Source organism: Bos javanicus, chromosome 12 (genome assembly GCF_032452875.1).
Source record: "Bos javanicus breed banteng chromosome 12, ARS-OSU_banteng_1.0, whole genome shotgun sequence".
Taxonomy (NCBI): Eukaryota; Metazoa; Chordata; class Mammalia; order Artiodactyla; family Bovidae; genus Bos; species Bos javanicus.
The window spans coordinates 70,885,714-70,897,891 of NC_083879.1; the positions used below are offsets into that span (position 1 = coordinate 70,885,714).

General features: G+C 40.1%; 1 protein-coding gene across 1 annotated transcript in view; it reads left to right on the forward strand.

Moving 5' to 3' along the window:
• Positions 1–12,178, forward strand: part of LOC133258054 (ATP-binding cassette sub-family C member 4-like) — a 292,909-nt gene that overhangs the window by 254,471 nt on the left and 26,260 nt on the right. The window contains 1 exon segment of the mRNA XM_061434393.1: positions 319–510. Within this exon segment, the coding sequence (XP_061290377.1) occupies positions 319–510 (192 nt within the window).

The window sequence follows — 12,178 nt, forward strand, 5'->3', positions numbered from 1 at the left end:
TTGACAAAATTCTTTTTATTCAGATGTAGAAAGTGAATAAGTAAAATATTTGCATTCATTTATATAATTCTTTTAGTTTTAATATAATGCTGAAGAAGACAGCCTTAAGTGAAACTGTTACAGGATGATGAATAAGTTTGCAAATCATCAAAGGAGTCATCACACTCCTACTTCAGTCCTTCACAGATGCTAAGACCTGGAAGCAGATATAAAAAGCACATATAAAGATATAAAAACAGAACACCTTATTTACAGTCTCTGAACATCCATAAATAAAACCCTCTGCTCCTAACCCACATGATGTCATATATGTTTCAGATGATTTCAGTAGAAAGGGTGATAGAATATATAGAGCTTGAGCAAGAAGCACCCTGGGAACTCGAGTTTCGTCCACCACCAGACTGGCCCAACAATGGAATGATTGCCTTGAGCGATGTGAACTTCAAGTACAGCTCAGATGGGCCTCTGGTATTGAAGGACCTGACAACAGACATTAAACCAGGAGAAAAGGTTTGTTTAAGCCATTTGTCTCTTTAAAAATTCAGCTGAAGATTTAGTGCCACATCTGCTGTTGACTTTCTTGTGTGTTTTGGGAGGACTCTTTGTTCTTCATGGGTGCAGATTAGATCAGTGACATCACAGGTGAATCTCTCTTAAAAACTGACCAGGGGATGGGGATCCCAGTATTTCTTTCCCTGTGTTGTGAACTCCCTCATGGTGGTTGGTGGGTCCTGAGCTCCTGAACTATAACTTAGCCTGACCCAGGACACTATATTGACACCTGATTATTCATGTGGATTCTGAGAAGTCAGCCTTGACTCACTGTCTCTAACTCTCCAATATCTCCTTTTTTCCTATCCATTCTTCTTTGTATTTCTGAAATCTTCTCTTCTTCCTCTGATGCCCTTCAGCTATGGCCTCCTCCTCTGTCCTTTGGCCCTTCCCATAGACTTGTCCTCCATTAACCCACACTCAACTGTCATCCTCCTGCCCTGCCCCTACAGACTGCTTCTTTCTGAAGCACAGATCTGATCCTTACTGGACTGGGCGAGCTGCTACTGGAACCATAGGGCAGTCCTATATCCATTCTAGCAGGGATTGTGTGGCCGGCTTAGAGCCACCAGAGAAGAGCCCAGAATCATGATTCAGTCAGGGGTGAAAATCCAGAACCCTCCATGGAGTCAGAGTCCGGAGACTCACTCAGAGTTGATGAAAGCAAACTGAGAGGAGCAGGGAAGATTCCAGGTGGAAGATGGCAGAAAGTCTTGTGATCTGGTCCTGTCAGCACCCATGTCTGCAAGTTATGTTCCTTTCCCATGCAGCTTGAGGCCCTCAGCTGGGACCAGGGCAGAGTCTTGAAGAGCAGACTAAACCAGAACAGACAAGGTAGTAGGCATTTCCTCCCCACCTACCTCTCCAGCCTCAAGTCCTCATGTTCACACACTCCCCAAGACTCAGGTTGTGTGTAGATTTTCCTAAAGTACCACATCCTCCCTGCTTCCAGTGTGCACACACTGCCCTCTCTACTTCAGAGACCCTTCCCACTCTCATCTTCTGGTTAAAGCCTCCTCATTTCTGAGTTAATTGTAATGCATCTTCTTCCCAATTCCTCCTAATGTTGTATACCCTTAAGATAGCATTTATCATACACGTGTGCTTATAAGTATCCTTCAACAGGTGAATAGATAAATAAAATGTTACTCATTCACTCTCCCAGCCAGCAGCCCCTCAGCACCCTCTATGTGCCCTGCAGAATGCCATTTTCTGGGGAACAGAGCTAAAAAGAAAATTCTCCCTGATCCTTACAATGTAATATTATTCAGCCTTAAAAAGGAAGGAATTTCTGACCCATGGATAAACCTTGAGTACATCATACTAAATGAAATATGCCAGACACACAAGAAAAAATACTATATAATTCCACTTTTATGGTGTTTCTAGAGTAGTCAAATTCCTAAAAACAGAAAGTAGAATGATGGTCACCAAGGACAGAGGGATGGGAAGTAGGGAGTTATTGTTTAATGAGTATAGAATTTAAGTTCTACAAGACAAAGAATAAAAGGCAAAAAATATTCTGGAGGTTTGTTGCACAACAATATGAAAACTTAAGACTAAACTGTCAATTTAAATATAGTTAAATTGGCAAAGTGTATGTTATATGTATTTTACCACAATTAAAATAAAAGAGAGCATCTTCACATGCTTTGTAATTTGTAGTCTATATCTCAGAATACCCTAAGGCTTCTAAAGATCAGGGAACATCTTATTTTTAGCTCTGTTCCTCAGAAAGTGTTCTGCAGGGCACACAGAAAGTGCTGAGGGACTGCTGGCTGCGAGGTTGAGTGAATAATACATGGATAAGTGCAACCAGTAACCAAAACATACACACAAGGCAACTCCTTGTAAGTAACCAGTTTCCTAGATGTGTTAAATACTTTAGGAACTGCTGTTTAAAACCCACTAGGTGGGTCTACCTCAGACCCACCTAGTGGACCATAGCCATATTTAATGAATAATACCCTTGTGACTCTGTGTGACGCTATGGACTGCAGCCCTCCAGGCTCCTATGGTCATGGTATTTTCCAGGCAAAAATACTAGAATGGGTTGCCATTTCCTTCTCCTCAGACCTTCTTCCTCCTCCTCCTTCTACCTCAGACCCACCTAGTGGACCATAGCCATATTTAATGAATGATACCCTTGTGATTCTGTGTGACACTATGGACTGCAGCCCTCCAGGCTCCTCTGGTCATGGGATTTTCCAAGCAAAAATACTAGAATGGGTTGCCATTTCCTTCTCCAGGGGGTCTTCCTAACCCAGGGATCGAACAGAGGTCTCTTACCTCTACTTGCATTGGCAGGTGGATTATTTACCACTAGCACCACCTGGGAAGCCCTTGTGACATGAAAGAATATTAAATTTAATGTCCAAATGATATCCAGGGCCTGGAGGAGGACATGGCAGCCTACTTCAGTATTCTTGCCAGGAAAATCCCCATGCACAGAGGAACCTGGTGGGCTACAGTCCAGAGAGCAGCTTCAGTTAGTCACATGGCAAAAGCTTGCTCCTTAGTATTTCCAGTTTCAGTGTAGGTTGGGAAAATAGTAACTGTACCTCATGATGCAATCCTGTCCTTAAAATCACCATAGGTGAAGTTTTCTTACTAGCAGTTAAGTATGTCCATCAGATTTCCCACCGTAAACATAATTCTGTCAGTTTGCTCCTGTCTTAAATTTCCCACAAAGACATCAAATATTAATTATCTATATCTTAGGGACATAACACATTTGCATTCTTTTACCTTAAAATTCTCAAATCATAGGACTAGCTGAGCTTCTAAAATGTTTGAGGGATGATTGAATCTGGAAACTGAATTAATAACTTCAGTTACTTGACTTTTGATTTGTGTCATGGTCCACTCACAGTATCACCTTTAATTTCATTTCTGTGTTTAAAGATTATAACCAGGCAGCATGTTCATAAGGTGATTTCACGTATGTTTATGATGGGAAATCTAATGGACATACTTAACTGCTAGTAAGCAAACATCGCCTAAGGTGATTTTAAGGACAGGATTGCATCATGAGGTACAGTTACTATTTTTCCAACCTACACTGAAACTGGAAATACTAAGAAGCAGGCTTTTGCCATGTGACTAACTGAGGCTGCTCTCTGGAGCTAGGAACAACAGACTGGTTCCAAATAGGAAAAGGAGTACATCAAAGCTGTATATTGTCAACCTGCTTATTTAACTTATATGCAGAGTACATCATGAGAAATGCTGGACTGGAAGAAACACAAGCTGGAATCAAGATTGCTGGGAGAAATATCAAAAACCTCAGATATGCAGATGACACCACCCTTATGGCAGAAAGTGAAGAGGAACTCAAAAGCCTCTTGATGAAAGTGAAAGTGGAGAGTGAAAAAGTTGGCTTAAAGCTCAACATTCAGAAAATGAAGATCATGGTATCCGGTCCCATCACTTCATGGGAAATAGATGGAGAAACAGTGGAAACAGTGTCAGACTTTATTTTTGGGGGGCTCCAAAATCACTGCAGATAGTGACTGCAGCCATGAAATTAAAAGACGCTTACTCCTTGGAAGGAAAGTTATGACCAACCTAGATAGCATATTCAAAAGCAGAGACATTACTTTGCCAACAAAAGTCAAGGCTATGGTTTTTCCAGTGGTCATGTATGGATGCGAGAGTTGGACTGTGAAGAAGGCTGACCGCCGAAGAATTGATGCTTTTGAACTGTGGTGTTGGAGAAGATTCTTGAGAGCCCCTTGGACTGCAAGAAGATCAAACCAGTCTATTCTGAAGATCAGCCCTTGGATTTCTTTGGAAGTAATAATGCTAAAGCTGAAACTCCAATACTTGGGCCACCTCATGTGAAGAGTTGACTCATTGGAAAAGACTCTGATGCTGGGACGGATTGGGGGCAGGAGGAGAAGCGGGCAACAGAGGATGAGACGGCTGGATGGCATCACTGACTTGATGGACATGAGTCTGAGTGAACTCCAGGAGTTGGTGATGGACAGGGAGGCCTGGCGTGCTGCGATTCATGGAGTCGCAAAGAGTCGGACATGACTGAGCAACTGATCTGATCTGATCTGATCTGATGGTGGTTTCTAATTTATAGAAGAAATAGCAAGCAAAAAACGAGGTAAATAGCACCTTAGGCTTCCTGCGTAGATATTGAACATGGGTTGAGTTTTTCATTTAGATGATTTGATGGTTTATTTGATCATTTTAGAGAGTCCTAGGCTATTTTAAAGCATTTTTCATCTCTAGAGGTAGATTGATGTTGGTTTGTTATATTTTTTTTCTTGCTCAGAGTTATTACTTGGATAATACATTTTTATAGATGCTTACTAGACCTTGATATAATATGCAAATATGTTATTTTCCTACATTTTCTCCTTGTTTATGTGTTTCCTCAGCAACCCTTCCCCCCACTCCCAAATTGTCCCACTTTCTCTACCAACTTCCTAATTCCTCATGACCCAGACTGTGGTGCCAGGGTCAATGCACCTGCATCTCCTAGAGCTTCTTAAATATGAAGAATCCCATTCTTATCCAGACTTCTTGACTCAGCATCAAATTTGAAAAAGACCTCCTAGTAAAGAGCTTTCTCTCCCGTACAGTGTTTGATGACTAATAACCCATGATTTCCATGAAACATTCTTTGATAGTTTGAAATTGAGCTCATGAATCACCCAAATCCCTCTTGTGTCTGAGCATGAGACTCTAGAAAGTTCTGTATCACTTACCACCCTACAGATTCATATTTATATTCTGCAAATCATGCCTTTATGTTATAGTCTAAGACTGTGTGATTCCACTGCATTTCTTTTTTTTTTTTTTTAATGTGTGTCATATCTTTTTGTGGTTTTATTTTTATTTTTTTTATTTTTTAACTTTGCAATATTGTATTGGTTTTGCCATATATCAACATAAATCTGCCACAGGTATACATGTGTTCCCCATCCTGAACCCTTCTCCCTCCTCCCTCCCCATACCATCCCTCTGGGTCGTTGCAGTGCACCAGCCCCAAGCATCCAGTATCGTGCATCAAACCTGGACTGGCGACTCATTTAATATATGATATTATACATGTTTCAGTGCCATTCTCCCAAATCATCCCACCCTCTCCCTCTCCCACAGAGTCCAAAAGACTATTCTATACATCAATGTCTCTTTTGCTGTCTCGTATACAGGGTTATTGTTACCATCTTTCTAAATTCCATATATATGCGTTAGTATACTGTATTGGTGTTTTTCTTTCTGGTTTACTTCACTGTGTATAATAGGCTCCAGTTTCATCCACCTCATTAGAACTGACTCAAATGTATTCTTTTTAATGGCTGGGTAATACTCCATTGTGTATATGTACCACTGCTTTCTTATCCATTCATCTGCTGATGGGCATCTAGGTTGCTTCCATGTCCTGGCTATTATAAACAGTGCTGCGATGAACACTGGGGTACACGTGTCTCTTTCAATTCTGGTTTCCTTGGTGTGCATGCCCAGCAGTGGGATTGCTGGGTCATACAGTTCTATTTCCAGTTTTTTAAGGAATCTCCTCACTGTTCTCCATAGTGGCTGTACTAGTTTGCATTCCCACCAACAGTGTAAGAGGTTTCCCTTTTCTCCACACCCTCTCCAGCATTTCTTGCTTGTAGACTTTTGGATAGCATTCACTCTGACTGGTGTGAAATGGTACCTCATAGTGGTTTTGATTTGCATTTCTCTGATAATGAGTGCTGTTGAGCATCTTTTCATGTCCACTGCATTTCTTTCCATCTTTTCAGTGAGTCTATCTTCATCACAGGCAGTTTTCATCCTGCTCCAGCCTTCTCCACACCACCCTCCTTCAAAGACTGGAGGGATTTCCCACAGGCTCAGTCCTACCTGGACCTAGAATCAGAGACAGCCCCGCACAGCAGTGTATGTGCAGCTCTTTCACCACCTAATGGGATCAAAAATGAGTCTTGCTGCCCCAAGCAGTACCTGAGGTCTGTTTGACCTGTTTCCTGGGGAACCTTGTATCCCATTTAGCTGTAGGCTTCTTCCCCAGCCCACCTGTAGGTGCTGGTTTTTCCTCCTGACAGCCTGCCCACCTGATCTCAGTTTTGCTCTTTGTTCAGAGATTTTGTCCTTCTTGTCCCACACACTACTTTATACTCACCTGTATCCACGTCTTGCTTAAACTCTCTGGCCATAGGATCTCCATGTTAGGTCTGTTCCTTTAACTGTGGCTACACCTCTCCCCACTTTCTCTGTTCTAGTTAGCCAGAGGGACATAATAGGGAGTCAGGCCAACCAGGTGATAAAGAGGTCATCAGCAGAATGAAAAAGAACCTGATATATGTGGAATGAGTCCCATCCTGTCACTTAAAAGCTTTATTATTTCAGGCAGACTAGTTAATCTAACTAAGCCTTGATCTTCTCTTTTGCAAAATGGAGGCAACAGGACCTAATCTCTAAGGTAGTTGTACAACTTAAACAACAGAAGATACATAAAACACCCAGCATGGAAATAGCATGCAGTACATGCTTGGACAAAGATAGCTTTCATTTTCATAAGGTGTAAAATGACCATAACCACTTATACTTTGTTTACTTATAAACTGTCTATCTCATGAAAATGAGAAGCTTAGCCATTTGCAATTGTATTTATGGCTATAGAATCCATCTGTTGTGCCTGTTTCTCTGTCTAGCTTATCACATTCCTAAACAATATAGTAATAGATCTTTCATACATTTCTCCAGCCTGAGTTAAAATCCTCAGCTCCCTACAGAAGCCTCTTTTGCACAGGACACCATAGGTAACACAAATAATACAAAGGCAAATCCAATGCGGATCCTACTGTCAACACATATAGTCCAGTTGAAGAATAAGAAGAAGTCTGTATTAACTTTGTAAGAACTTTTATGGAAGTTTATTAAAAGATGGTATAACATCTGTTAGGGTTGAAACAAGCCCCCATGAGGGGAGAAGTGCAGAATTTCCAAGGAATTACACAGGTAAGAGAGGCTTTAGTGACTTGTGGTTAGAATTTTAGCAGGTGGAAATGTATTTGAAAGTCATTCCGGGAAGTGGGACTAGCATAAGCAAAACACAATGCTCTGATTCTGTGAATGAAGACCTAGGCACCTAGTATTCAATTAAGTGAACTCTCAGATGTATAACACACTTTCATGTCCAACTCCACAACTACCTAGTGACCCCAAGGAAACTGACTCATGGATGTGAAGAATGGAGAGGTCAGATATCCTGGGGTGGAGCGATGGGCACAGAACTGGCCTTCCTGAGGTTAATCTGAGAAGTGAGAGCACGTGCACCAGAGTGGGCAGACGTGAGAGGCAGGGAGCCAGGAATTCTTGTGCCTCCAGGAAGATGCCCTGGGAATGTGATTCCACATTTTGAAATCAAACTGATGTAAATTAAAACTAAGTTATAACACATGGGTTTGTGAATGTGCAGGGAAACAGCTGAGAGTAGAAATTGCTATCATATTTCTGGAGGTAGTTTGGCAGTACTTAAGAGTCTACTTTAAAAAGTAGTTCATACCTGTTTCTTGGCAATCCCACATATTAGAACTTATCTTAAGAAAATAATGACAGTTGTTTGCAAAGATTTGGCTTCAAGGGTATTTAACACACAGTTATTTATATTAGCAAAATATTAGAGACTGCCTAAATATCCACCAATGAGAAGGCAATGGCACCCCACTGCAGTACTCTTGCCTGGAAAATCCCATGGATGGAGGAGCCTGGTAGGCTGCAGTCCATGGGGTTGCTAAGAGTTGGACACGACTGAGCGACTTCACTTTCACTTTTCACTTTCATGCATGGAGAAGGCAATGGCAACCTACTCTGGTGTTCTTGCCTGGAGAATCCCAGGGGCAGGATAGCCTGGTGGGCTGCTGTCTATGGGATCACACAGAGTCAGACACGACTGAAGTGACTTAGCAGCAGCAAATATCCACCAATAGGGGGTTTATTAAATAAATTAGCACACATACTATAATATTATATAGTCATTAAAATAAATATTTTAGTGAATATTAAATGAAAACAAATTGCAATATGTTCATATCTCTTTTTGTTTAAATGAGTTTTTGTCTTCAATATACACACACATAGACACACACACATCCAGAAAGAAAATACATCAATATCTTAGGAATGGATTTATTGGCGTTCAGTGGTGATGACTAGTATTTATTTACTTTCTAGATTTATTTGCACTGATTATGATTAATAAAAAGATTTGTTTGGCTTTTTAAAAGCTAACACAGCCTGTTACTCACATAATGATTATGGTCATTAAAATAAGGGATTGAGTCATGAAACATTGCAGATATAGAATCTGTAGGCCTTGGTACCATGATGGAATCAGGGAAAGCTGCAGATAAAGTGTACAATTGAGCCTGGGAAAGAAGTAATGAGATTAAAGTAGGAAAGTCAGAAGAAGTGGCTGTTTTGTGGGGGCATTTGATGTTAATCATGTGGAGTTCAATGTATCAGTATGGAGATAGATCTGGGGGCAGATGTCAACAAGTTGGTGTGGTTGTCAGAGACCAACCTTGGCCTGGTTGGAAAAACAAAAAGGAGCAGTTGTAAAGCTGAGGTAAGACTGTTTCCAAGTACCTTTGGATTTAGGAATGTAAAATTACTAATATTGGTGACATTCCCCACAGGCACTTAGCAAAATCCTTTGGTGACCTGGGAAAGATTTCCAGACATAGCTTTGAAAACTGAACAGTAGAAATAGCCTGGGCCAGATTTTCTTTGAGTTACCTTTTTCTTACTCTCCTTTTTGGAGTTTGTAGTTTATAGTTCTGCTCACACACATTCTTACAACACAGTTCTCACCTGTGTGCTGATGTGTTTTGATTCACATACGAGAACACCCAGAAATACAGGGATACCTGGTTTTATTGCGCTTGACTGATACTGCATTTTTTGCAAATTGAACATTTGTGGCAACCCTGCCTCAAACATGTGGATCAGTACCATTTTCCCTACAGAATTTGCTAATTTCATGTCTTTGGGTCACATTTGGTAATTCTCACAATATTTCAAACATTATTATTATTATGTTTGTTATGATCTGTGATCAATGATCTTTGATGTTACTGCTATAATTTGCCAGAGGCTCAGTTGATAGCATTTTTAAACAAAGTTTTTTTTTTTTTTAATTAAGATACTAATACTGTTTTTTAAGATATAATGCTATTTCTCACATGACAGACTATAGTATAGCAAAGCACGACTGAGTGACTGAAGTGAACTGAACTGAACTTTTATATAGATGGGGAAACTAAAAAAGTGTGACTTGTTTTATTGCAATACTTATTTTATTGCGGTGGTCTGGAACTGAACCTGCCATGTTGCCCAGATCAGCCTGTACAGAGAACATATGAGCTATTCATGTATGCAGAAGAACTTGCCTATATGCAGAAAATGACCCGTCAGTATTAAATAAATTAAGATAGAAAATTGGCTATAAAGATAAATCAACTAAAGCTACTTTTCTTACATGTAATCTCTGTAAAGATAAATTCCTTTTTGAAGTGCCATTATTGATCTTACAGATTAAGTTTTGGAACTTTGAAGGTATTCAAATGAGAAAATATGTAAGGTTCCCAGAATATAATCAGTGCTCAGAAAGATTTAACTCTTCTCTGTTTAAAGCTGTGAATTTTAAAAATTTACTAACTGAATTAATTTACAAATGATTGAAAGCATGTCTTATGCACATCATCAATTCCAAATTCCTAAATAGAGAGGAAATCATCTTTTGAGAAGCTCTCATTAGGGAATCTGCAGTTATGCAAGCTCATTGCTATAAAAAAGCCAGTTTCTGCATACATGCTTTTATTTATTTTTATTGAAGTATGGTTGATTTACAATGTTGTATTACTTTCAGGTGTATAGCAAAGGGATTCAGATATATAGATTCCTTTTCCATATAGGTTATTACAAAATACTGAGTATAGTTCCTTGTGCTATATGGTGAAGTGAAGTTGCTCAGTCGTGTCCTACTCTTTGTGACCCCATGAACTGTAGCCCACCATCCATCCAGGCTCCTCCATCCAGGCAAGGGTACTGGAGTGGGTTGCCATTTCCTTCTCCAGGGGATCTTCCCAACCCAGGGGTTGAATCTGGGTCTCCCACATTGTAGGCAGATGCTTTACTGTCTTAACCACCAAGGAAGCTATAGGGTAGGACCTTTTTAATGTTATATATGGTAATGTGTATGTGCTGTGCTATGCTTAGTCACTCAGTTGTGTCTGACTCTGAGACCCCATGGTCTGTAGCCCGCCAGGCTCCTCTGTCCATGAGGATTCTCCAGGCAGGAATACTAGAGTGGGTTTCCATGCCCTCCTCCAGAAGTAGTGTGTATATGTTACTCCAAAATTCCTAGTTTATCCCCCTACCACTTTCCCCTTTGGTAATCATAAATTTGTTTTCTATGTCTGTGAGTCTCTTTCTGTTTTGTAAATAAGTTCATTTGTATCATTTTTTTAAGATTCCACATGTAAGTGATAACATGATATTTTCGTTGCCTTTGTCTGATTTACTTCACTTAGTATAATCTCTTGGTCCATCCATGTTGCTGCAAATGGTAACATTTCATGACTTTTTATGGCTGAGTAGTATTCCCTTTGGAGAAGGAAATGGCAACCCACTCCAGTGTTCTTGCCTGGAGAATCCCAGGGATGGGGGAACCTGGTGGGCTGCCGTCTATGGGGTCACACAGAGTCGGACACGACTGAAGCGACTTAGCAGCAGTAGCAGTATTCCCTTTATATATGTATCACATCTTCTTTATCGATTCCTCTGTTAATGGACATTTAGTTTGCTCCCATGTCTAGGCTACTTTATATTGTGCTCTGCATGCATGTTTATAGCACACAGTGAAAAGCCAACTTTTATAATACAGTTTCATTCCTAACCAGCATTTTACCTGCATTATTGTGATTCTTTGATCTTATTTTTAATGTACCAATTTCATTATGCCTTGGTTTTAAATAACCAGACTGATACTTGACATATATCTTTCCAAGGTTTAACTATAAGTATTAATTGGTTTGTAAAATGCCTTTTGAACTGTTCAGATGAAAGGTTCCATATAAATAGCAAATGTTGTTTGTGTTGTTGTTGATTTTATTATATGTGTTTTGCGTACTGGCTACTGTCTCTTAAGACACTGAGGTGAGTATTTTACAATTTTAAAATGATTCCTTTCAAGACAGAACATAACCAAGGTATTTAATACGTTGAAGTGATTTAGTTTCTCTACCAGAGAATGTATGTGTGCTCAGTCACTTAGTCGTGTCTGACTCTCTGCGACCCTATGGACTTTAGCTTGCCATTCTCCTCTGTCCATGGGATTCTCCAGGCAAGAATACTGGAGTGGGTTGCAATTTCCTACTCCAGGGAGTTTTTCCAACCTAGGGATTGAACCTACATCATTGACGTCTCCTGCATTGGCAAATAGGTTCTTTACCACCAGCGCTACCTGGGAAGCCCAGAGAATAAGCCCTTTTAAATAATAGAACTCTGGGAAAATGTATACTTATGTATACGTAACAGTTCTGATTTGATTTGTTGATATCTCTATGAAATTATCCACAAAATTCTCAAGGTTCAAAATATGCAA